General features: G+C 37.0%; 1 protein-coding gene across 3 annotated transcripts in view; it reads left to right on the top strand.

Moving 5' to 3' along the window:
- The first annotated feature begins 1,985 nt into the window (after positions 1-1,985).
- Positions 1,986-27,788, top strand: part of HLTF (helicase like transcription factor) — a 57,325-nt gene continuing 31,522 nt past the window's right edge. For all 3 annotated transcript variants that reach the window (XM_065875772.1, XM_065875771.1, XM_065875770.1), the window contains exons 1-8: positions 1,986-2,146; positions 3,311-3,518; positions 17,811-17,977; positions 19,214-19,347; positions 19,904-20,001; positions 21,652-21,726; positions 21,885-22,076; positions 25,453-25,548. In XM_065875772.1, coding sequence (XP_065731844.1) covers positions 2,127-2,146; positions 3,311-3,518; positions 17,811-17,977; positions 19,214-19,347; positions 19,904-20,001; positions 21,652-21,726; positions 21,885-22,076; positions 25,453-25,548 — 990 coding nt within the window. In that variant the 5' untranslated portion in view covers positions 1,986-2,126. The remainder of the gene's footprint in view (positions 2,147-3,310; positions 3,519-17,810; positions 17,978-19,213; positions 19,348-19,903; positions 20,002-21,651; positions 21,727-21,884; positions 22,077-25,452; positions 25,549-27,788) is intronic.

Below are 27,788 nucleotides of genomic sequence, written 5' to 3'. Positions count from 1 at the left end.
AAGTTCAGCTACTAGATCTGAGATGTAAAATAGTGACAATATGGACAAAAATGTTGACTTTAAATAACAAATTTTTACTTCATTCAATCCACATTCTTTAACCATGGGATAGTCATTATTCATAGGTTTCAAGTCTTGAAAGGGTCAGGTTTACCTGATAGGTATTGCCAGATTTGAAATTTATCTTTCAGTCTGACGAGCATAACTTCTTTATTAACTTTACACACAAAACATTTTCAATTTGGGCATTTTCTGGCATATTTTTTAAGAAATTATTTAGATCTGGCACATTCGAAATTGAACTATACTGCCATTTGCCTCATAATACTTCCAGAAGAAAGTAAAATAACTAAAATAGGGCTTCCCTGGTGGTGCAGTGGTTAAGAATCCACCTGCCAATGCAGGGAACACGGGTTCGAGCCCTGGTCTGGGAAGATCCCACACGCCGCGGAGCAACTAAGCCCACGCGCCCCAACTACTGAGCCTGTGCTCTAGAGCCCGCGAACCACAACTACTGAAGCCCGCGTGCCTAGAGCCCGTGCTCCGCAACAAGAGAAGTCACCGCAATGAGAAGACTTCAAACCGCAATGAAGAGCAGACCCTGCTCGCTGCAGCTAGAGAGAGCCTGCACGCAGCATCAAAGACCCAACGCAGCCGAAAATAAATAATTTAAAAAATAACTAAAATAACTTGAAATGCCACTCCCTTCATCTTCCTTCTGTTTAGTGAGATGAAGTAATAAGTTGCTGAAAATTTTATTTCTCATTCTACTGCAGCTTCGTATTTACAGATCGAATAGTTTAAGATAGTGAACAAATGCCTCCTGAAAAACTGTTTCATCGACCATCTCTCTTACTCTGCTGATGGAAGTGTGAAATGGACCACTCTTTGAAGGGCAAGGGTCAATACTAATCACTTTCTCAAATACATTTCCTCTTTAATCCTGCACATCTCTTGACAGTTAACACCTAGCCATAAGCACAGGTCAGGGCCACCACCAGCTTCTTACCCCGGTGCTGTTGCTGCACCAGGTATTACACAAGGCTCCCAAGGCGTAGAGGACCAGCCCTGCCAGCACCTTGGCTGGCAGCGGGACGAACTGGCCCACCCACTCAAAGCTGAATTCTCCTGTCTCCTCAGATTCTCAGAAGCCGTCCACGGAGCACTCGGGAGCGACCCCTACAGTTCCCCGAGGAAAACCAGCTTCTTCCCACCCTGCAGGGACAGCCACATGCCCTCAGGGGAGGCTGGGCCACTTCCAGCTGCCACCAACAAGGTTCTTGTGCTCTCATCACATTTTATGGCTTTCCTCTAGTAGAAATGAAAATCCCCCCCCTCAAAAAGGTGGGGGTGGTGGGAGAGGGGGAGAGGGAGAGATGGAGAGATGCAGGGGGAACGCCATAAATCTAAATTGCGATTAAGCTCTCTGTACCCGGTGTGGCTCATTGATTCGCTCGTGGGGCTTAAAATGCATATTTTGAGGGCAACTACCCGGATTCACCGCAGATAAACGAAGGAAAGGAGCTTACGCAGTGGAAGACACTACTACATGTCCCATAAGATAAAGGGAAAATTAGAGGCAGGATGGTGGTAGGACCTGAAGAATGGGGCCGAGGCTTAGGGCCTGAGGGAAACAGCGGAAAGGAGAGGCGTCGCCCTTTCACCTAGTCGGGGAATCAAACAGAAACGTGTACATCCTGTGCACTGCAGGCGGGCTCCTCGAACCTCGTGGCTTTCCCTCGCCCCTGCCTTGGGGGCGGGGAAGAACCCGGATGGAATCGCCCCTGCAGCCGGGACCCCCTCCTCCCGTCTTTGAATCGCTGCGCGGGGCGGAGTTGCTCACCCTTCTGTGCTCTGCTTGGTTGGTCTCCGTAGGCTCCTCCTCGGGATTGGACGTTCCGGGTGCCAGTCACAAAGCGTCGCTGGCCTCTCACATTGCTGCTGGAAGGAGACGGCGTCGACTTCTGGCTCGGCTTGCTGCGTCTTACCTTGCCGAAGCGCGCTCTTGCTTCGGCCCTCGGAACCTGTCCCAGGCTTTTCGGCCCCGGGGCCTGGAAGGAGGCTTATCCAGGCGGCTCGAGAACGAAACCGGGCGCCTGAGTACCTCTCGTCATCCACTCAGCGCCATGTCCTGGATGTTCAAGAGGTGAAGGGGGTGAAGGGGGCGGAGGGGGTGGGGCGCCGAGGGTAACGGCGTGGCCGCGTCCCCAGATGAACCTGACCTTCCCCGCGTTTCCTTCGCGTTCCCCTTGCGAGCTGCGCAGCTGGCGTTCGTCCCGCTGGCGGCTCCTATAGCCGCGGGAGAAATAAATGCAGAGTCTCCGCGGGCGAGTCTCTTGCCAGGGCGTTGGGGAAATCTCTGTCAAGGTCTGTAGGGGGCCTGGGGCTCTGAGCTCCACTCCTTAGCCGGTGTCTCTTCTCGCCCTGTGCTTTATTCCATAAAACACCCATGAGATACCCACTGTGCGCCGGGCATTGTGCTCGGCCGAAAGGGCCGGGTAAGACAGCCCCTGTCCCCAAGCACCTCACAATTGATGTGTATGCACAGACGTGCAAATACATATCTGCAGAGGAGCCAAAAGCAGGACGCGTGACGTGTAAGGAGAACGCAGGGGAAATAGCTTCTCTCCGTTCTTAGCAAAGTAGAAGCTTCCTGGAACTCTCCCAGCCGACTTCCTCTTACTTTTCATTGTCCAAATTGGTTTACATACCCGTTCCGGAAACAATTCTCCATCGGGGGGTTGAGGTTACCCTTAAACCAATGGGAGTCGGGGGCTTGAGGTCAGCTTCCCATGATGGCACCGTTAGGATACCTGAATAAAATAAGGGTTCTAGTCGAAGGGAATTAAAGTAGTGGTTGCTGGATGTATTATTTGTAGAGCTATAAATGGCTTCGTGTAAAAAAGTTCAGTGTTTTCAGGTCTCTTCTAGCTCAAGATGTGTTGAAATTTTGGTGTATAATTAGTTACAGACATCACATATATTTCAGTTTAAGTAGGTGATGCAGACTAGGAAAGAGATTTGTGAACCCTTATTGGGGTTTTCACTTTGAATACCTCAGGGTAGAAGGCACATTATTGAACAGGTAGGGTTTCTAGAAACCTCTGTCACTCCAATTCTTGCTTTAACCAGAGGAACGCGATCAATCTTTATACAGCACTTCCCACATAATATTTAATTTGTTGAAGTAAAATGTGAGAAAACAATTGGCCTTTAAATATGGTATGGTCTTTGAGAAATATTTGGTTAAATATTGTATTGTTTTTCTGTGTGTGTGGTTTTTTTGTTGTTGTTTTTGTTTTTTTAATAGAGATCCTGTTTGGAAGTACTTGCAAACTGTCCAGTACGGAGTCCATGGAAATTTTCCACGCCTCTCATATCCAACTTTCTTTCCTCGTTTTGAATTCCAAGATATTATTCCTCCAGATGATTTCCTAACGAGCGATGAAGAGCTAGATTCAGTTTTATTTGGAACTTTGAGAGGTCATGTAGTTGGACTACGCTATTACACAGGAGTAGTGAGTATAACATTAGATATTAAGTTAATGTGATATGATATGTCATTTACGTAGAAAATAAGGATTAGAAGGTGATATATGCAGTAAATATTTACTTTAAGTAATTGAAATATATCTGGGCAAGCGATAACAAATACCTAATCATTAATATTCTTTTACTTTATATCATGGTTATAATATACAAAGCATTGTTTCCTGTATGGTCTCATTTGATCATTACAGTGTCTCTGAGGTAGATAGGACATCTATTATCCCCTTGTAGAAGTGAAGCTCAGGGAGGTTAAATGATTTGCTCAAAAAGCACAGATACTATGTGGTACATTTGCAAAATGACTTCCAAGTCAGTCCATTGCTTTCTCCTCTCTTGTCCCTTAGCACATTTCTACACTTTAATAATTTTAATTTAGGAAGATCAGTTCATACTAGATAAGGGAATTGTCTATTTTTAGGTACTTTTTTTTCTTCCTGTGTTTATCTTTTTGTATCTCTATTCTCTGCATTGTGTGTGTGTGTGTGTGTGTGTGTGAGAGAGAGAGAGAGAGAGAGACGAGAACAGAGACAAAGATGGAGAAAGCAGTTGTCTTTGTCATGGTTGCCTAGTATGCCTCTGTGTTATCTGGATGATATATCTCTAGTTTTATTTTTTTAATTATGAAAAATTTCAGACATGCATAAAAGAAGAATAATACAGTAAACTTCCATATACCCGTGATCCAGATTCAGTAGTTAACAAGTTTTTTGCAGATTAGCTTCATCACTTTTTCTCTTTTTCTTGGCTATTAAATATTCCAGCTGTATCACTTTACAACATTTAAGTGTGTATCTCTAAAAAAATTCAGGCATTTTCTTACATCGTTGTACTTAACAAAATTAATAATAATTCTCTATTACATCCTATAACTAGAACATAATCAGTTTTCTTAATTGTTTAAAAATGCCTTTTTATTGTTAATTTGTTTGAATCAGGATCAAAACAAGTTAATAATAGTATCTTTGGTTGTTATGTAAGTCACCTCCCTGCTTTTTGTTTCATGTCATTGATTTATTGCAGAAACTGCATATGGAAAGTTGGATTTACCAGTTCTTCCATTCCCCCATATTTTTCTTATGGCGAAGCTTCTCAGATCATTTTTTGGTTGTCTGAAGTATATTTTGTGGGAGATTCCTTGGGAAAGAATTGTCTAGTGTTTTATTCTCTCATATTTTCTTTGTAATATTAGAGCTTCTCAGGTCATTTTATGGTTGTCTGAAGTGTGTTGTCTAGGAGATTCCTTAGGAAGGAACAATATTTCCTGAGTTTTGTTGTTTGTACTTGTGGTACTTATATGCTTCAAGGACAATTTGGTTGAATATAAAATCCTTGACCCATATTTTCTCTCCATAATATGTTGGTGTTGTATAAAATGTTGCTGGTTAAAATTCTGATGCCAATATGATTTCTCTCCCATGTAGATCAATTGGAATTACTTTGCTTGGATAACTAAAGGATACTTTTCCTTATCTTGAAAGTCCAAAAGTTTCATTAGGCAATGTCTTAGTGTTGACTGTTCTGTAACTTCATTTTCTTCTATTTCAGAAAACTTTAATTTTTTTTTTTTTTGTTTGTTTTTTTTTGCGGTACGCGGGCCTCTCACTGTTGTGGCCTCTCCTGTTGCAGAGCACAGGCTCCGGACGCGCAGGCCCAGCAGCCATGGCTCACAGGCCCAGCCGCTCCGCAGCATGTGGGATCTTCCCAGACTGGGGCACGAACCCGTGTCCCCTGCATTGGCAGGCGGACTCTCAACCACTGTGCCACCAGGGAAGCCCTAATTATGGTTTTAAATGTTTGTTTTGTTTCAGAGCTTGTTTTTCTTCAAAGGACTCCGTTCTGTTCTCTCGGTATTACATCTCCTCTGCGTATACGTATGCCGTATGTAAATGCCTGTTCCTCTGAAATCCTTTTTATCATATTTTTTCACTTTTCTGTTTTTCATCATTTATTTCCCTTAGCATGTTTTTTACAAGATCTGTTCACTTTTGTGTTCTTTCTACTTTATTCTTTAATTCTGAAATAGTTTTTCTTTTCTAATTTTTTCCTGAAATCTGTCAGTTCTCAGTTCATATATCCACCTGTGCTCTAGCTCTCATATTCATTTTGGAACTTTCTTATTTTGGATTTGTGAAATATTTTCAAAATGTAACATTGTTTTTAAATTATTTTAAGCCATTGTGAAATATTAGATCATGCTTATTATTGATCTTAGAACTATCACTATTTGTTGATTTTAGAATAATTTCTGTGACACTGGTAAGCTAATACAAATGTGATGAGCTGATTAAAACTAATCATTAATTTTTTTATTTTACAAAATGTATATTAGTTATTTTATAAGTAATACACATTTATTATTTTAAAATGGCTAAAAGAAAAAGTATCAACTCTACCTGAATCCAGAATCACAACTTATGTTGTTGTGTCCTCCACGCTTTACTCTGAGAAAATATACATGTGACTTTAAATCGTATTATATATTAATAAAAATGAGGATCAGGGCTTCCCTGGTGGCGCAGTGGTTGAGAGTCCGCCTGCTGATGCAGGGGACGTGGGTTTGAGCCCCGGTCCGGGAGGATCCCACATGCTGCGGAGTGGCTGGGCCCATGAGCCATGGCCGCTGAGCCTGTGCGTCTGGGGCCTGTGCTCCGCAGCGGGAGAGGCCACAGCAGTGAGAGGCCCGCGTACCGCAAAAAAAAAAAAAGAGGATCATATTATGTATACTGTAGTAATCACGTTTTCTAAAGTAAAATATTAGGAATATCTTTTCATGTCAATACAGATCTTTATTGTACTTTTTCTTGTTGATGTTTTCGAGTTCATAACTGACAGAAATCTTGTAATAAAAATTCAGGTATTTATCTTTGCATGCTTTTTATTATTTTCAACTTTTTTCCGCTTTATTGAGATGTGATTTATATATATATATATATTTATAAATGCAAGCATTTGAAGTGTATGATTCTAAGAGTTTTAACAGAGATATGTACCTGATCATCACCACCCCATCAACATATAGATCATTTCCATTACCTCTAAAGTTCTCTTGTATTCTGTTGCAGTCCTTCATCCCTGCCTCTGCCTGAAGAACCACCAGTCTGACTTCTATCACTGTAGTTTAGCTTATTCTAGAGCTTCATATACTTTTTTTTTTGGCTGCGCCACGCGGCATGCAGAAATGTGAGACCTTAATTCCCTGACAAGGGATTGAACCCGTACCCCCTGTGGTGGAAGCACGGAGTCCTAAGCACTGGACTGCCAGGGAATTCCCTAGAGCTTCATATACATTGGATCATATAGTGTGTACTTTTTAAGTCCGGCTTCATTCAAACTCACCATAATTCAGATACGTCTTGAGTCAATTTTGGCAATTCATATTTTTAAAGAAAAGCATCCATTTATATTTTCAAACTTACTGCCACGGAGTTTGCATAGTAGTCATATACATGTAAAACTGTGTTTATGGTTGTATTCCTCTTTTCATTGTTTGTGTTATGTATTTGTGTCTATTCTTATTTTTTATTCATTAGCCTTGATAGAGATTTATCTGTTTCATCTTTTCAAGTAATCTTTCTTGGATTTTTTTATGATTATCATCTTTCTTTTTTTAAAATTTTTTAATATTTTTATACAGCAGGTTCTTATTAGTCATCAGTTTTATACACATCAGTGTATACTTGTCAATCCCAATCACCCAGTTCAGCACACTACCATCCCCTCACCCCTGTGGCTTTCCCACCTTGGTGTCCATACGTTTGTTCTCTACATCTGTGTCTCAACTTCTGCCCTGTAAACCGGTTGATCTGTACCATTTTTCTAGGTTCCACATACATGTGTTAATATACAATATTTGTTTTTCTCATTCTGACTTACTTCACTCTGTATGACAGTCTCTAGATCCATCCACATCTCAAAAAATGACTCAGTTTTGTTCCTTTTTATGGCTGAGTAATATTCCATTGTATATATGTACCACATCTTCTTTATCCATTCGTTTGTCGTTGGGCATTTAGGTTGCTTCCATGACCTGGCTATTGTAAATAGTGCTGCAATGAACATTGGGGTGCATGTGTCTTTTTTTTTTTTTTTTTTTTTTGCATGTGTCTTTTTGAATTATGGTTTTCTCTGGGTATATGCCCAGTAGTGGGATTGCTGGATCATATGATAATTCTATTTTTACTTTTTAAGGAACCTCCATACTGTTCTCCATAGTGGCTGTATCAATTTACATTTCCACCAACAGTACAAGAGGGTTCCCTTTTCTCCACACCCTCTCCAGCATTTGTTTGTAGATTTTCTTATGAAGCCCATTCTAACTGGTGTGAAGTGATACCTCATTGAAGTTTTGATTTGCATTTCTCTAATAATTAGTGATGTTGAGCAGCTTTTCCTGTGCTTCTTGGCCATGTGTATGTCTTCTTTGGAGAAATGTCTATTAAGGTCTTCTGCACATCTTTGGATTGGGTTGTTTGTTTCTTTAATATTGAGCTGCATGAGTTGTTTATACATTTTGGAGATTAATCCTTTGTCCGTTGATTCCTTTGCAAATATTTTCTCCCATTCTGAGGGTTGTCTTTTCGTCTTGTTTATGGTTTCCTTTGCTTTGCAAAAGCTTTTAAGTTTCATTAGGTCCCATTTGTTTATTTTTCTTTTTATTTCTGTTACTCTAGGAGGTGGATCAAAAAAGATCTTTTTGTGATTTATGTCAGAGTGTTCTTCCTATGTGTTCCTCTAAGAGTTTTATAGTGTCCAGTCTTACATTTAGGTTTCTAACCCATTTTGAGTTTATTTTTGTGTAGGGTGTTAGGGAGTGTTCTAATTTCATTCTTTTACATGTAGCTGTGCAGTTTTCCCAGCACCACTTATTGAAGAGACTGTCTTTTCTCCATCGTATATCCTTGCCTCCTTTGTCATAGATTAGTTGACCGTAGGTGCATTGGTTTATCTCTGGGCTTTCTCTCTTGTTCCATTGATCTATGTTTCTGTTTTTGTGCCAGTACCATATTGTCTTGATTACTGTAGCTTTGTAATATAGTCTGAAGTCAAGGAGTCTGATTCCTCCAGCTTGGTTTTTTTCCCTCAAGACTGCTTTGGCTATTCGGGGTCTTTTGTGTCTCCATACAAATTTTAAGATTTTTTGTTCTAGTTCCGTAAAAAATGCCATTGGTAATTTGATAGGGATTGCATTGAATCTGTAGATTGCTTTAGGTAGTGTAGTCATTTTCACAATATTGATTCTTCCAATCCAAGAACATGGTATATCTCTCTGTCTGTTGGTATTATCTTTAATTTCTTTCATCAGTGTCTTATGGTTTTCTGCATACAGGTCTTTTGTCTCCCTAGGTAGGTTTATGCCTAGTTATTTTATTCTTTTTGTTGCATTGGTAAGTGGGAGTGTTTCCTTAATTTCTCTTTCAGATTTTTCATCATTAGTGTATAGGAATGCAAGAGATTTCTGTGCATTAATCTTGTATCCTGCAATTTTACCAAATTCATTGATTAACTCTAGTAGTTTTTTGGTGGCATTTTTAGGATTTTCTGTGTATAGTAACATGACATCTGCAAACAGAGACAGTTTTACTTCTTCTTTTCCAATTTGTATTCCTTTTATTTCTTTTTCTTCTCTGATTGCCGTGGCTAGGACTTCCAAAACTAAGTTGAATGATAGTGGTGAGAGTGGACATCCTTGTCTTGTTCCTGATCTTAGAGGAAATGCTTTCAATTTTTCACCATTGAGAATGATGTTTGCTGTGGGTTTGTCGTACATGGCCTTTATTATGTTGAGGTAGGTTCCCTCTATGCCCACTTTCTGTAGAGTTTTTATCATAAATGGGTGTTGACTTTTTTAGAAACTTTCTGCATCTATTGAGATGAGACCATATGGTTTTTATTCTTCAATTTGTTAATATGGTGTATCACATTGATTGATTTCCTTACATTGAAGAATCCTTGTATCCCTGGGATAAATTCTACTTTATCATGGTATATGATCCTTTTAATGTGGTGTTGGATTTTGTTTGCTAGTATTTTGTTGAGGACTTTTGCATCTATATTCATGAGTGATACTGGTCTGTAATTTTCTTTCTTTGTATTATCTTTGTCTGGTTTTGGTATCAGGGTGATGGTGGCCTCATGGAATGAGTTCAGGAGTGTTCCTTCCTCTGCAGTTCTTTGGAAGAGTTTGAGAAGGATGGGTGTTCGCTCTTCTCTAAATGTTCGTTAGAATTCACCTTGAAGCCATCTGGTCCTGGACTTTGTTTGTTGGAAGATTTTTAATGACCGTTTCAATTTCATTACTTGTGATTGGTCTGTTCATATTTTCTATACCTTCCTGGTTCAGTCTTGGAAGTTTATACCTTTCTAAGAATTTGTCCATTTCTTCCAGGTTGTCCAATTTATTGGCATAGAGTTGCTTGTAGTAGTCTTTTAAGATGCTTTGTATTTCTGTGGTGCCTGTTGTAACTTCTCCTCTTTCATTTCTAATTTTATTGATTTGAGTCCTCTCCCTCTTGTTCTTGATGAGTCTGGCTAATGGTTTATCAATTTTGTTTATCCTTAGAGAACCAGCTTTTAGTTTTATTGATCTTTGCTATTGTTTTCTTTGTTTCTATTTCATTTACTTCTGCTCTGATCTTTATGATTTCTTTCCTTCTGCTAACTTTGGGTTTTATTTGTTCTTCTTTCTCTAGTTCCTTTAGGTGTAAGGTTATATTGTATATTTGAGATTTTTCTTGTTTCTTGAGGTAGGCTTGTATAGCTATAAATTTCCCTCTCAGAACTGCTTTTGCTGCATCCCATAGGTTTTGTTTTTTGCGGTACGCGGGCCTCTCACTGCTGTGGCCTCTCCCGCTTTGTGACCCAAGATGTGATCTATCCTGGAGAATATTCCATACGCACTTGAGAAGAAAGTGTAGTATGCTGTTTCTCGATGGAACGTCCTATAAATATCAATTAAATCTATCTGGTCTGTTGTATCATTTAAAGCTTGTTTTTCCTTATTTATTTTCATTTTGGATGATCTGTCCATTGGTGTAAGCGAGGTGTTAAAAGTCCCCCACTATTATTGTGTTACTGTCGATTTCCTCTTTTAGAGCTGTTAGCAGTTGCCTTATGTATTGAGGTGCTCCTATGTTGGGTGCATATGTATTTATAATTGTTATATCTTCTTCTTGGATTGATCCCTTGATCATTATGTAGTGTCTTTCCTTGTCTCTTGTAACATTCTTTATTCTAAAGTCTATTTGATATGAGTATTGCTACTCCAGCTTTCTTTTGATTTCCATTTGCATGGAATATCTTTTTCCATCTCCATCCCCTCACTTTCATTCTGTATGTGTCCCTAGGTCTGAAGTGGGTCTTTCGTAGACAGCATATATATGGGTCTTGTTTTTGGATCCTTTCAGCAAGCCTGAATGTCTTTTGGTTGGAACATTTAATACATTCACATTTAAGGTAATTATTGATATGTATGTTCCTATTACCATTTTCTTAATTGTTTTGGGTTTGTTTTTATAGGTCCTTTTCTTCTCTTGTGTTTCCCACTTAGAGAAGTTCCTTTAGCATTTGTTGTAGAGCTGGTTTGGTGGTGCTGAATTCTCTTAGCTTTTGCTTGCCTGTAAAGCTTTTGGCTCCTCATCGAATCTGAATGAGATCCTTGCCGGGTAGAGTAATCTTGGTTGTAGGTTCTTCCCTTTCATCACTTTAAGTATATATCATGCCACTTTCTTCTGGCTTGTAGAGTTTCTGCTGAGAAATCAGCTGTTAACCTTATGGGAGTTCCCTTTTATGTTATTTGTCATTTTTCCCTTGCTGCTTTCAATAATTTTTCTTTGTCTTTAATTTTTGCCAATTTAATTACTCTGTATCGGCGTGTTTCTCCTTGGGTTTATCCTGTATGCGACTTGCTGTGCTTCCTGGACTTGGGTGGCTATTTCCTTTCCCATGTTAGGGAAGTTTTCGACTATAATCTCTTCAGATATTTTCTCTGGTCCTTTCTCTCTCTCTTCTCCTTCTGGGACCCCTATAATGCGAATGTTGTTGCGTTTAATGTTGTCCCAGAGGTCTCTTAATCTGTCTTCGTTTCTTTCCATTCTTTTTTCTTTAGTCTGTTCCGCAGCAGTGAATTCCACCATTCTGTCTTCTAGGTCACTTATCCATTCTTCTGCCTCAGTTATCCTGCTCTTGATTCCTTCTAGTGTAGTTTTCATTTATTTTATTGTTCATCTCTGTTTTTTTGTTCTTTAATTCTTCTATGTCTTTGTTAAACATTTCTTGCATCTTTTCGATCTTTGCTTCCATTCTTTTTCTGAGGTCCTGGATCATCTTCACTATCATTATTCTGAATTCCTCTTCTGGAAGGTTGCCTATCTCCACTTCATTTAGTTGTTTTTCTGGGGTTTTATCTTGTTCCTTCATTTGGTATATAGCCCTCTGCCTTTTCATCTTTCTGTGAATGTGGTTTTTGTTCCACAGGCTGCAGGATTGTAGCTCTTCTTGCTTCTGCTGTCTGCTCTCTGGTGGATGAGGCTATCTAAGAGGTTTGATGAGAGGGACTGGGGGTGGGTAGAGCTGACTGTTGCTTTGGTGGGCAGAGCTCAGTAAAACTTTAATCCACTTGACTGTTGATGGGTGGGCTGGGTTCCCTCCCTGTTGGTTGTTTGGCCTGGGGCAACCCAACACTGGACCCTACCTGGGCTCTTTGGTGGGGCTAATGGCGGACTATGGGAGGGCTCACACCAAGGAGTACTTCCCAGAACTTCTGCTGCCAGTGTCCTTGTCCCCAGGGTGAGCCACAGCCACCCCCCACCTCTGCAGGAGACCCTCCAACACTAACAGGTAGGTCTTGTTCATTCTCCCCTGGGGTCACTGCTCCTTCCCCTGGGTCCCGATGCTCACACTACTTTGTGCCCTCCAAGAGTGGAGTCTCTGTTTCCCCCAGTCCTGTCGAAGTCCTGCAATCAAATCCCACTAGGGTTTAAATTCTGATTCTCTGAGAATTCCTCTTCCCATTGCTGGACCCCCAGGTTTGGAAGCCTGACGGGGGGCTCAGTACCTTCACTGCAGTGGGTGGACTTCTGTGGAATAAGTGTTCTCCAGTCTGTGAGTCACCCACCCAGCAGTTATGGGATTTGACTTTACTGTGATTGCACCCCTCCTACAATCTCATTTTGGCTTCTCCTTTGTCTTTGGATGTGGGGTATCTTTTTTTGGTGAGTTCCAGTGTCTTCCTGTTGATGATTGTCCAGCAGCTAGTTGTGATTCTGGTGTTCTCATAAGAGAGAGTGAGAGCATGTCCTTCTACTCCGCCGTCTTGGTTCCTCCCGGCACAACAATCTATCATCTTGCTTTCGTCATTGATTTCTCTTTTACATTCTGTTATCCTATTTTCCTTAGGTCCATTTTATTTTATTTTATTTTTGCATTCTTGATTCGAACACTTAATTTTAATGTTAATAATAAAAGATTTTAATCTTTTAAACATTCTTCAAAGTACGACATTGGCTGTATCACCTAACATTTGTTATATAGTATTGGTGGCATTATTAATTTTTAACTTTTTAAAAATGTTTTCAGTTTGCTTATGTTTACATTTTTTATGTCTTGACCCATCAAAATCTTTATTTTATAATAAAGTAGATTATTTCTTTTCCATTCTATTCCAAAAGTATTGTTATAATTAGTCCTATTTCTGTCTTTCTGTTGTCATCTTAATCTTGTTTTACTAATATATCCTTTTTTGTCATGTGCTTGGATCATGTTTTGTTTGTTTTTATAGTCTCAACGTTTTGCCCTACTTTTTTTGGTTATATATTTTCTGGAATTTGCATATCTGGTTTAACGAAGATCATGCTATAAGCAGTGGCAATGGGGAGGTGGTCTGGTAGAGAACAGAGCTATGCCTCACAGAATGTCTTCAAAGAGGAATTATTAGAGAGAATTATTAGAGAGGAATATTTGTCTGATAATCTGGTTGGTCAGGCTGTAGTCTCTTGAGTCAGTAAACAGATGCTGGGAGAGGTTTAAAGCAGGTTTCTTGTGTATTTTTCAGGCAGTTAAAAAAATTTAGGTAATTCACGTACCATAAAATTTATCATTTGTAAGTGTACAATTCAGTGGTTTTTAGATATTCACAAGGTTGTAAAACCATCCGCACTGTCTGATTCCAAAACATTTTCATCATTCCCAAAACCCTGTACCCATTAGTAATCACTCCATATTACGCTTTCCCCTTAGCCCATGGCATCCATCAATTTATGTTCTGTTTCTATGGATTTACTTAACTCTAGACATTTCATGTAAATGGAATCATAGAATATGTGGCCCTTGGGTCTGGCCTTCATTTCTGCCGCCTTTTGTGTTAAATCTTTTGTGTTAAGTATTTCCTAGTGTACCATAGTAGTTCCCTGGTTGTTTCTTTATTATATATTTTGAGTTATTTTCTTAGTAGTTGCCCTTGGGAATTACTAACATCTTAATTCATAAGAATCTAGTTTGGATTTATGGCAACTTAATTTCAATTGTTTATAAAAATCTTGCTTTGAGATAGTTCCGTTGTCTTCCTTCCTACTTCTTTATGCTGTTTTCATACAGATTAATTCTTTATAAACATCATATGTTCATCAATACAGGTTTATAATGATTATGTCCTTTTAAATCAGATAGGAGGGAAAAGTTACAACTAAAAAATTTTATACTGTCTTTTATATTTACCTGTGTAATCACCTTTACCTGTGCTTTTTATTTCTTCATGTAGATTCAAGTTACTGTCTAGTGCCTTTGATTTCAGCCTGAAGGTCTTCTTTTAATATTTCTTGTAGGGTAGGTCAGCTAGTGATGGATTCTGTCAGTTTTTATCTGGGAACTTCTTAATTTCTTCTTTATTTTTGAAGGGTAGTTTTGCCAGATAAAGAATTCTTGGTCAAATTTTTTTCTTTTAGCACTTTGAGAAGTTATCCCACTGTATTCTGGTCTCCATGGTTTCTGGTGAAAAATCAGATGTTAATCTTTTTGAGGATCCCCTGTATGTAATGAGTTGTTTCTCTCAGTTGCTTTCAGTGTACTTTCCACAGTTTGATTTTGATGTGTCTGGGTTTGAATGTCTTTGAGTTTTTTTTACTTGGAGTTTGTTGAGCTTTTTTTTTTTTTTTTTTTTTTTTTTTTTTGCTGTATGCAGGCCTCTCACTGTTGTGGCCTCTCCCGTTGCGGAGCACAACCTCTGGATGTGCAGGCCCAGCGGCCATGGCTCACGGGCCCAGCCGCTCCGTGGCACGTGGGATCCTCCCAGACTGGGGCACAAACTCATGTCCCCTGCATCGGCAGGTGGACTGTCAACCACTGTACTACCAGGGAAGCCCTGTTGAGCTTCTTAAATATGTAGATTAATGTTTTTTCATCAAATTTGGGAAGTTTTTAGCTATTATTTCTTCAGATATTCTCTCTACCTCTTTTTCTCCTCTCCTTCTGAGACTCTCATCATGTGTGTGTTGGTATGCTTACTGTTATCCCACAGGATCTGTTCATCTTTCATCATTCTTTTTTCTTTCTGTTCCTCAAACTATAACTGTTCCTCAGACGTTATAGTCTCAGTTCTGTCAACAGCTTCATTGATTCTTTCTTCTGCCTGCTCATATCTGATGTTTGAGCCTCTTTAGTGAATCTTAGACTTTAGTTATCTACGTACATTTTGACTCCAGAATTTCTATTTGGTGAGACATAGTTCTCATGCTTTCCTTTAGTTCTGCAGACATGGTTTGCTTTAGATCTTTGAACATATTTAAAATTAAAACTTAAGTTTTTTTCTAGTAGGTCAAACATCTGTGCTTCCTTATGGGTAGATGATTGATAGCTTTTTTCCTTTGTGTGAGCTGTACTTTCTTGTTTCTTTGCATGTCTCTCTTGTTGTTGTTGAAAAGTAGACGTTTTAAATAATATAGCAACTCTAAATCATATGATCCTGTAATCCCACTCCTGGGCATATATCCAGAGAAAACTGTAATTCAAAAAGATCTATGCACACCAATGTTCATTGCAGCACTATTTATAATAGCCAAGACATGGAAGCAACCTAAGTGTCCATCAGCAGATGGATGGATAAAGGTGTGGTATATCTATACAATGGAATATTATTCAGCCATAGAAGAGAATGAGATAATGCCCTTTGCAGCAACATGGATGGACCTAAAGATTATCATAATAAGTGAAGTAAGCCAGACAGAGAAAGATAAATATCGTATGATAGCACTTATATGTGGAACCTAAAAAGAATAATACAAATGAACTTTTTTACAAAACAGAAATAGATCCACAGACATAGAAAACAAACTTATGGTTACCAAAGGGGGAATGGGGGGGATGGATAAATTAGGAGTTTGGGATAAAATATACACACTGCTATATAACCAAGAAGGACCTACTGTATAGAACAGGAAACTATATGCAATATTTTGTAATAGCCTGTAAGTGAAAAGAGTCTGAAAAAGAATAGATTTTATATATATCTATAAATTATATGTGTATATATATATGTGTGTGTGTACTTATATACATGTATAACTGAATCACTGTGCTGTACACCTGAAACTAACAATAGTATAAATCAACTATACTTCAACTAAAAATACCTATATGTGATGATGAATGTGAGCTTAAAAAAAAATAATTTGGCAGCTCTAGAAATCAGATTCTTCCTTCTCCCCTGGATTGGTTGTTGCTGATTTTGGTTATTGTTGTTTGTTTAGTAACTTTTGCTAAATTAACCCTGTGAAAGTCTTTGTTGTGTCTGGCCACTGATATCTGTATTTGGTTAGCTTAGTGGTCAGGTAATGACTGAACTAGAACCGGTAAATTTCCCAGTCTTTACTGAGAGGATCTGTGTGCATTTGGGGCACTCCTTCAACACTCAGCTTGGCAGTTGACAGCTCTGCCTTAGCCTTTATTTCCTGCCTGTTCAGAGCTTCAAGTTTAGCCAGAGGTGAGAGCTTAAGACCTTCTCAGGTCTTTCCTGAACATATTCACAGCCCTGAGCATGCATACAGCCCTGTGCTTGCATTTGGCCTTCTAGATTTCCAGGAATATATTGGAGCTTTGAACATCTTATTCTCCGCTTTTTCCTCTTAAGCCCTTTGGTTATTGTTTTGTTTGCCCTAGCTGTTACCCACTGCCTGTAAAATTGTTTTTGACAAACACCCACCCAAGGGAGAACGTTTTATGTACTGAGTAAGCTCCGAGGTCAAATAGAAACAGCTTTGCAAGTGGGGGTCTTCTAGGGAACCACCATACAGGTCAAATAATGACAATTCTATAGGAATAAATCTTAGAAATTCTGCTCCAGTGTGCTCACTCTGGTAACTGCTAGGCTGTACTAAGTGCAGTAGGTTGTTATTTTTAAAGGCTATCGTGTAACTGAGAGCTGGAGATGAGACTAGGGCACTGATATTCAGCTGTTTTCTTGAATTAAGACTCCCCAGGTTTCTACAATCCTTTGGTTAGTTTCCAGAGTTCTGAAAAAGTTGATTCAAACAGTTTTTGCCAGTTTTTTCATTGCTTTTATTATGGAAGAGAGAATTTTTGGAAGTCCTTACTCTTCCATTTTCAATTATGTCACCCTCAGGCCATTTTTAATTAAGTGGAATCAGATAATGGCATGAGTTGAAGGCTGGATGTATTTTCTTGTTCCAGTTCCATTCTCTCTTATAATTAACGCCTTTTAACCCTTTGAGATTCTAGAGAATTTAGGCTTAGGAGCCGGCCTGCCTGGATTCAGATCCTAGCTCTGCTACTTATTAACTTTATGACCTTGGGCAAGTTACTTAACTTTTCTGTGCTTTAGTGTCTTCATCTGTAAAATGGAAATAATGATAACACCTACCAAAAGGGTTGTGACAGTTTTAAAAGTCAGTCTGTGTAATGTACTTAGAACAATGTGTGGCCCATAGTAAGCACTCAAGAGATTACCTGTTTTCGAAGTTACAATGTTGAATAATTTTAGATAATGTGCATCTGTTAGTTTTGATTGTATTTTTTATATATCAAGGGTTAACTTCCATTGAATATAAATTAGGAAAATATTGTAAAAGAATTCTTATAAAATATGTTCTTTAATATTTCTATAGAAATATGAGTCCAAGAAGATGTGCATTTCTTATATGTGGTGTTACTCAGTAAGCATTAAAAAATGAATGGAAATCCCAGATAAAGTATGATGAAGAAAGGTATCATCATGTTTATTATTTATAATAATATCTGTTTATTATTTTTATTAGGTTAATAATAATGAAATGGTTGCTTTACAACGAGAACCCGATAACCCTTATGATAAGAATGCAATTAAAGTAAACAATGTGAATGGAAATCAGGTCGGCCATATAAAGAAAGATCTTGCAGCTGCCTTGGCCTATATCATGGACAACAAATTGGCTCAAGTTGAAGGGTAATGCACTTTTGGAGTTCAGTTTTAATAATTGTGAGTTGTAGTGATCTCTGAATGTAAGGGTATGTAAAGTTGCCCTGACAACTTTTGTCGCTATACCTTTAGTATGCATTCAATAAATGTTTTAATTCCTTTTTCATCTGCCTGCACTACCCTAGCCATCAAATAGCTGTTCCCTCACTTTCCTGGTAAATTACTACCATGGAGAAAAATAGACTTTGGTTCAAATATTAGAAAGTCCACACCATCTTTTAAGAAAAAAGCTTTTTAAAAAGCCTTTTAGTGCATTGATTTGAGAAGTTTGGAAGTGTTTGTTTAAATCAGGTTGTAAGCTGATAGCCTGTGATCAGATGTACATGAGTTTGGTTTTGCCTACACAGTGTTTAATTTCTTTTCAGTTATTTCCGATATTCAAATATCTGGACATTCTACATTTTATGCATATTAATTTTCCCTAATTATACAAAATTATTTATAAATATTTCTCTTGATAAATGGAAGATCTGGTAATGCAGGATACTTATTTCCACATGACGTCATTTGATTGGAGATAAGTAGCAGCTGTTGCATTATCTAGGCATATACCTTCTTAGTTCTACCACCTGTTCCTTTTTTAAAACTCCCAGTCTCTTTGGTTACATTTTCTCTTTTATGCGTTTGTGTCTGTGACCTAAATTTTAGTATGGGTTGTTTAGGATATTAAAAGGTGAGTTTGAAAGATAGATATTTAGCAGTGTCTTCTCACTTGTTTACTTGTTTTCTCCTTTCTCAGTTCATCAAGTTTTTCAGATATTGAGAGTAAACTTTCAGTGAATCCTGGATCAGAAATAGTTCTTGGAAATCCTTCCCCATGCTCCCAGAATGGGTTGCTACACTCAATGGTTCTGTTAGTGGAAGCTCTGCCTTCTGAATTAAACTTGCTATTTTACTTATCTTATGATCTTGGTAATAGGCTAACTACGCATTTAAACACTTTTACCTCACCTGAGTTTCTTCTGGCATTCTGGTCCTAAAAACTGCCTTTTCTTCTCATTATTGTTGGTCCTAGTCCGTGTCCTTTTTCTTTCTAGTCTGCTCAATTAGTTCCTTTCTGTTTTGCTTGCATGCAGAATTTGAACGTGGCAGTTATTTAACAAGATTTTTTTTTTTTTTTTAACAAGATTTTTAATGAGACTTAAATGTAAAAAAATAACACTTCTAATTTCTCTTTTTTTTTTTCTTTCTTAATTATAATAGGGTAGTTCCTTTTGGTGCAAACAATGCTTTTACCATGCCTTTGCATATGACTTTTTGGGGAAAAGAAGAAAATAGAAAAGCAGTTTTAGATCAGTTGAAGAAACATGGATTTAAATTGGGTCCTGCACCAAAAAGTAAGTTCAGGGTTTAACCTACTATTATTGTGATATTGTTAAGATGCTGGAATTGTAAAACATTTATTCTCTTAAGTAATACCTTGAATTTGGGTGGCTAAATTAATTAGTGCTGAAGGCTCCAAGTTCTTTTGTTAGGAATCTTTTTAAGGAAATCCTTGAATTTTTTTTCTCTTTATTTTGAAATAACTATAGATTCATAGGAGGTTGCACACATACACAGAAAAATGTGCAAGGAGGTCCCTCCTCTAACTTCCCCCAGTGATAATATCTGGAAATCCCTGACTTTAAACATTCTCTTTAATAAGTTATAGACGATAAGAATCTCCCAATAGAGAATGAAAAAGTATTATTTGTTTTTCAAAAGTTTGTTTAAATAATGTGGAATTCTTTTAATGTATTTTTTGAATAACCTAGCAGATTTAGTTTTAAAATTTTTTAAACACATATAAAGGGAATTTTTAATTCAGCTTATTAGACAAGCTTTAAAAGCTATTTACTAAAAGATAATTTATTTCATTTGGTGATTTTATTCTTTTCATTTTGTAAATTATAGCTTTAGGATTCAGTTTGGAAAGTGGTTGGGGCTCTGGAAGAGCAGGACCAAGCTATAGTATGCCAGTTCATGCTGCAGTACAGATTACAACCGAACAGGTGCACTTCTCTTCTATTTCATAACTAAAAGTGAAGAGTGAATTTTAAATGCTGAAGGTTGATGTTTAAAAATATAAGATAAATATGCATCTGTTAGTATTAGTGATCTTTATATTGTTATGGAACATGTAGAATAAATAAAATATATTGCAAATATTTATGTAGAAAGAAAGCAGTGATAAGGAATATGTCCACATACATGCATTCATATATACATTGAAACACACACATTGCTGTATACACCTGTGATGTTTTACTCTGTTTTGATGTTTTTGTATTATTTGAAATTTTTAAAATAGCCGTAATTTTTAAAAAGTTGAAACTTGAAACTTAACTCCTTTCAGGAAGGTTGCAAATGCAGTGCTAAAAAAACTAGTTCTGAATCTCTGGCCTTAGTCTATTTCTTTCTTTGTCTGCTTTGTGATCCAGGATACTGTTATGCTGGGTTAGTTTGAGGAAAAAAGGGTATAAAGTAAATTAATGCAGATCAATCTACCAATTACATCAAAATTTTTTTTGTCTCTACTCATCAGTGTTATTAGTCTTTTTATATTCTAATTGTAGTTACTGTACTTTCCCTGCTCATTGTTAGAAGGGCTTGAGCCTGTGTCTGTCATTCTTTTTTTTTTTTTAATTTATTTTATTTTTGGCTGCGTTGGGTCTTCATTGTTGCACGCAGGCTTGCTCTAGTTGAGGCAGGCAGGGGCTACTCTTCCATGCGATGCGCAGGCTTCTCATTGCAGTGGCTTCCCTTTGTTGTGGAGCGTGGGCTCAGTAGTCATGGTTCGCAGGCTCTAGAGCAGTCTTAGTATCTGTGGCGCAAAGGCCCAGCTGCTCCGTGGCGTGTGGTATCCTCCCGGACCAGGGCTTGAACCCATGTCTCCTGCATTGGCAGGCAGATTCTTAACAACTGTGCCACGAGGGAAGCTCTTGAGCTTGTGTCTGGTGGGTAAACCCCAGATTACCTCTCCTCACTTTTTAGATTTGGCCTGATTTCTTCTGGGCTGTTGCTATGTATTTATTTGCTAATTTACAAAAGTAATTGTAATACATATATGTTACTGTACGATTGGACTAGATCAGTTTAAAGAACCAACTAAAGATTAGCATAAGATTGAAATTATCCTAATATTTTGTAGCACATAGCAAATTTCTGATTTCTGATTATTTCTGATTATTCATAATAATCAATGAAATGTCATTTACTTGAAAAAGTCAAATATACTTGGTAGGATCTGCCAAAATGGTTTGAATACAGCTAATAGAATCACAGAATTTCAATGGCAGAAGGAACCTTAGAGACACTCTAAATCTAGTTCATCCCATTTCTTTTGTGGTAATAAGATGCAGGGCCATATAGGTAAAGTGTCTTGCCCAAAGTTATATAAAGGTTTTTTTGTGACAGAGTTGTGACTGAAACCCAGGACTTAAAACTCTATCCTGTATTCTTTCGACTGTAACAGTTACCTAAAGGATCTATTTATTCTGCCATTATTGAGCAGCGTAGTATCTCAAAGAATTAATTTATTTTATGTACCTTTTGGTATTCGACTCTTTTAGTTAATTAAATGACTTGAAATCTCTGAATTAAGTGCAATTATTGTTTGAATTGGTTTGTTTCGTAATGTTTCTTGTTGCTGTTTGTTGTAGCTTAAGACAGAGTTTGACAAATTGTTTGAAGATTTAAAGGAAGATGATAAAACTCAGGAAATGGAACCAGCTGAGGTACTGAGCCAGTATTTTCTATTTAAAAGTATTTGGAATTTAAAAATACGGTATTAATCTATACATTTTTCATCACAAGATCAACTTTCCTAGATTCTGCATGGGATAAAAGAAAGGGCTTATTGTATTTCTATTTATAACGTTTCTTTTATTTATAGGCTGTTGAAACACCATTGCTTCCACATCAAAAACAAGCTCTAGCTTGGATGGTTTCACGGGAAAACAGTAAAGAACTTCCACCATTCTGGGAACAGCGAAGTGACTTATACTATAACACAATAACAAATTTTTCTGAAAAGGACCGACCAGAAAATGTTCATGGAGGAATTTTAGCTGATGATATGGGTTTGGTAATTATATTTTTCCTTGAGTTAATAACATTTTATTTTGTAACTAAGATTTTATATGAAGTAACTTTGAAGTATATAGAGATGGGAATATGTTGGTGCCAGTTTGGGACTTGATATCACTGTGAGTGTAGAACATAATTTTTCCTGTGGTTTTCACTTAAAATAATGCTGAGTTTTTTTTTTTCTTTTGTCTTGTTTGCCTAAGGTACAATTAAAATAATTGGCAGTAATGATATAAACATGTGTTTTTCAGTTTTCTTTTGAAATTCAGGGTAGCTTATCTTTCATGGGTTTTCTTAAAGAAAAGATATGATTCCTTACACCAGCAGTTTTTATACTTTTTGGTCTCAGCAACTCTTTATGTTCTTAAAAATTATTGAGGATCCCAAAGAGTGTCTGTCTTTGTGGGTTGTCTCTATTACTATATCTATTAATATTTATGGTACTAGATATTAAAATTTTTTATTATTTTAAAAATAACAGTTAAAAAACTCATTATGTGTTAACAGAAATAGCATATTTTTCAATGAAATGTACTCCAAGACAAAAGCAATTTTGATGAGAAGACTGGTACTGTTTTACATTTTTGCAAGTCTCTTTAATGTTTGGCCTAATAATTGACAGCTGAATTCTCATATCTGTTCTTTCATTCATTCTGTGTGATACGTTGTTTTTGTTGAAGAATACAAAGAAAATTAGTCCTCATGCAGATACGTATTTGAAAGGGAGTATTTTAAAAGACTTTTTAAGATAACTAGATTTTCTTTGCTACAAGAAAATTAAGCAAATATTAGTTTATTAAAGGTTAATAATTATAATGTGGAACTTTTCTGTTTTTTGGCTGCACCATGCGGGATCTTAGCTCCCCGACTGGGGATCAAACCAGTGCTCCCTGCATTGGGAACACAGAGTCGTAACCCCTGGACTGCCAGGAAAGTTCCTATAATGTGGAACTTAAAAAATCATATCAACGAACTTTTTATACTTTGTTTCATTAATATCCATTGGTGTAGCTTGCACGTTGAATGGATATTTTACCCATGCATGGTTTTTAGCATTAGGTGTTGCTCATTTGGAATATATTGGTTCACTGAGTTACACAGATCTGCCAAATGTTGATGCATTTCATTATACAATGCAAAAAAATTTACATTCATTGATACTACTGCTGATCTTATTAGAAGGGCATTTACATTTGGGAAGCTTTTCTACTCATAGCGTTGGATGCAAGTTTTCTAACATAATTTTTGCTTGAAAGCGCAAATTTTATCATTAACAACAAACACTGTCAGTTGTTTCCTTGGAGTTGATAGGCTCATTTTATTCATTTTTTTCAAGAAAATGTCTGCCACTCAGTCATGAATAACTAGTTATCAGTCATTCTTTCAAGTTAAAATGGTGGTACTTGAAAGTGACGATGCATGGTAGCTAGTTCGGCTTGTAATTCAGTCTCACAAGTGATTTTTCTCTAGATAACCTTCATATTTTGGTATGCAAAAGAAGTATTTTGTGCACTTGCCATCTTGTTACACAGAATATTTAAAACATGTATACTTAAGAGGTGAGATTTGGTAAAATGAATGTGTACTGCTTTATCAAGAACATTCTTTTTGTGGGCTTCTTAGTTGCAAAGTGCCAGCTCCTTAGTTGCAGCATGTGGGCTCCTTAGTTGTGGCAGGAAGGCTCCTTAGTTGCGGCAGGCAGGCTCCTTAGTTGCAGCAGGTGGACTCCTTAGCTGCGTCAGGCAGGCTTCTTGATTGTGGCATGCAAACTCTTAGTTGCGGCATGCATGTGCAATCTAGTTCCCTGACCAGGAATTGAAAGCAGCCCCTAGCACTGGGAGTGCAGAGCCTTATCCACTGCGCCACCAGGGAAGTCCCTCGAGAACATTCGTAAAGAGCATTCTTAAAGTGAAACTGTTTCTTTGGTTTGTCTTTTTTTTTTTTTTTTTAACTGTATGTGGCGGTTAAAAATACAGTGACCACTAGTATAATGTAGTGCCAACTGCTTTGTGTCATGCTAAGGCAGTAGCAGGTTTACCCACCATTGCTTTCTGTGGAATTACTACAGATATCAACACAAGGTCTTAGTAGAATTATTAAAATAGTTTTGACTGCACATACTTCTGAAAGGGTCCTGGGGAGCTCCTAGGACCTGTGGACCACACTTTGAAAACTGCTGCTTTACAATGCTTTCAACTTGAAAGAGGTTTATTTCTATGTTGCTAATTATAAATTCAGCTATGGAAAATAATGAAAATTTTCATGATTCTGTTTTTAAAAAATGCACAAGAAATATCTTGTCCTGTATGCTTTATTGGTAAGGTATATGGTCTTTAAGTCTTGGAAATATCTTTAAATGAAATTTAATAAAGTAATTATCTTATGTCCATACTGGGATTACTAACCATTTTAAGTTAGCTCTGAATTACATGGCAAGCAAGTAGTTGTAGTTTTGTGATAAAGTTATTAGTTCAGGGTTAAATGTGACATTTAAATGGGAGTCATTCAGTAAAGTGACATTTCCCTAAAAACATACGTTTATGGAAAACTTACATACTTGTACTGCTAGCTGCTCCAGCTTAATTCATAGTAGTCAAAAACTGGAAACAATCTAAAGGTCCACCAACAGGTGAATGCACAAATAAGTGTGCCATGTATGCATATACGATGGAATATTAGCAGTAAAAAAACACAATGAATTGCTAATAAGCATTTCTCTATATTACTCCATTCTTCTTAAGGAACAACTTATACCAGCTCATGTCACCACATGCTCTGAATCAGGGCTAGGCCTAAAATTGTATTGAGCAGAAGAAACTAAACAAAGAAGAGTACATTGAGTAATTCCATTTATATCAAGTTCAAAGGCAGGCAAAATTAATATATAGTGATAGAGACAAATCAGCCGTTGTCTGGTACAGAGGTGGGGAGATGGACTGCAGAGGAATACAGGGCAACTTCTAGGTGATAAAATTTTTCTGTATCTTAATTGTGTGGTGGTTACACCAGTGTATACAGTTGTCAAACCTATCAAACCATACACTTTAAGTCTGTGAATTTCGTTGTATGAAAATTATACCTCAATTAAAAAAGGATTAAAAATACAAAGTGACATTTCTCAATGATGCTTACAGTATTTTACACAGTAAATTATTTAATACTCCTAGTAATATGGCATGGTAAAGCATTTACTAACTTAATGAATGAAATAACTTCACTAATATGTATATTATTTGGTATAATAATTAGCATACTTCTGTGGCCCTGAATGCTGTTTGATATTTTCTTACTTGATTTAAATATTAGTTTCGGAATGTTGTCTGGTCAACTGGGTTTCAGAATCTGACCATTTTTCTTTGTAAAACATTTTAAAGGGCAAAACTCTGACAGCCATTGCAGTGATTCTTACCAACTTCCATGATGGCAAATCTCTTCCTATTGAAAGAATTAAGAAAAATCAGCTGAAGAAGGTGAAGTATTAGTGTGTTTTTTCGAAAGTCTCTGGTTTATTGTAAAACCTTTTAATTTTGTCATTAAAAAAATTTTTGCCAAAAAATTGATAATATCTGGTTTTTAGAGATATGATGAATGGCCTTTCTCGTGTTGCTGATAAGAGTGAAAGTTTATGCTACATTCTTGAAGGCAATTTGGTAATGTGTATCAAAAGCCTTAAAAGTGTTTGTAATCTTTGATTCAGCAGTGCCATTTCAAAGAAACTAAAGAAGTTATCAGAAATGCATTTTTTCCAAAGAGAAAAATACAAGTCTATTTCCCCAGCATTATTTTAAAGGCAGAAAAGAAATACCTGTCAATAAGTTAACAGTTAAATTATGATACAACCATAAAATTTAATATTATGCAACTACAAAGTCCTATTTTTGAAGAATACTTCCATGATCTTTTTTAGTTAAAAGGCCAGATACACCTCTGTGTATAGAGTTTGAGTCTTCATTTTGTAAATACATATTTATATACGTCTTAAGTGTAGTCACACATACTGTATGTGCCAAAATGTTAATAGTGATAATTATGTCCTAATGATGAGAGAATGGGTGACTATTCTTGATGTTTAATTTGTGTATATTTTTATATATAGCATATATACACATAATACATGTATATTCAGTTTCTAAGAATTAATAATGAATTAGTTTTGTAGGGAAAATAAATGTTATAAGAATGAAACGGTTGTTCTTCATTCTCAGCTGAAAATCCAAAGAACTTAAAGTAGGAAGTAACTAGGTGCAAGGTGTATGCAAAATATCTCTTTTTTGGACTTTTCTCTACTGTTCTTCTTATTTTTTACTTTTCAAAGATGCTGCATATCACTTTCCTACAACTGTTTATTAAGATTCTATTTTATTAATTTCTGCGCTTAGTTGCATTTCCTTCTTCGTACTTTTAGTGGGAGTTTAACTCTGTTGTTAATGTCTAAGATTCAGTTCCCTACCCTGAATAGTCCAGTGCTTTCCACGTCTGTCCTTTCTACATTTAGTTATTAAAACTGAAGAATAGCACCTAAGACTACTTACAGCTTCATTGTCAATTACCAATTAAAAAATTATCATCAATAAGGCTTTCCCTTTTTCTCCAAGATCAGCCATGCATTTAACATGTTACGTAGTAGGAAGGTTTTAGGATATTTAGTTTGCTATATTAGTTGAAATTGAGGCTGAAAATGTGATTTCCAGCTAAGCATTTATTGCAACAGAAATTTCATTATTTCAGATAGATTTGGATATTCCAAGCTTACAGAGTGAAGTGTTATTAAATTTCATGAGATTGGAGCATAGTATGATTTGATAGGTTGGACTTTATATCCTTGAACTCTATGAAGAAAAGGCTTACTAAGAGTCATTTAATATGAAATGAATAATGTAAAGGACATCCTTTATTTGTAGATAAACTTTAGAATTATTTTTGCATACTATTTAATATAATATAAATGATTGTACTGATTATTGAAGACTGGGTAGAATGATGAAAGGCATATTTTATTTAAGTGACAAACCTTTTTTTTTTTTTAATTTTATTTATTTGTTTTTGGCTGCATTGGGTCTTTGTTGCTGCGTGCGGGCTTTCTTTAGTTGCGCCGAGCAGGGGCTTACTCTTCGTTGCAGTGTACGGGCTTCTCATTGCAGTGGCTTCTCTTGTTGCGGAGCACGGGTTCTAGGCGCACGGGTTTCAGTAGTTGTGGCTCGCGGGCTCTAGAGCGCAGGCTCAGTAGTTCTAGTGCATGGGATTAGTTGCTCCACAGCATGTTGGATCTTCCCGGACCAGGGCTCGAACCCGTGTCCCCTGCATTGGCAGGCAGTTTCTTAACCACTGAGCCACCAGGGAAGCCATGAAAGGCATTTTTAACATCAGTTTCTTGAAGCTAATGCTTTATAAAGTTAATTATCTAAATAACTTCTAGTTACATATCTCTAAAAATGGTACATCTTGGATTTTTAATTTATTTAGACTCATACCATTGGAAGGGGATAGATTTTCTTTTCAACCACATTTTAAGTAAAACATAAACTCTAATGAGATTTTGCAAGATGTTTAAATTTCTATTTTTTAAAAAACTAAAATAAAATATCCTTTATTGGCCCTAATTCTAGGCAAAAATTACATTGTACTCCTGCTAACCAATCCTGAACACCACTCTGAGGTTTTGATTCAAAATATGACCTACCTTTCACAATATGACCTATACCTTTCTTTT

This window comes from Phocoena phocoena, chromosome 4 (genome assembly GCF_963924675.1).
Source record: "Phocoena phocoena chromosome 4, mPhoPho1.1, whole genome shotgun sequence".
Taxonomy (NCBI): domain Eukaryota; kingdom Metazoa; phylum Chordata; class Mammalia; order Artiodactyla; family Phocoenidae; genus Phocoena; species Phocoena phocoena.
Note: the sequence above shows the minus strand (reverse complement) of the source record. Positions and strands in the feature narration are given on the sequence as shown.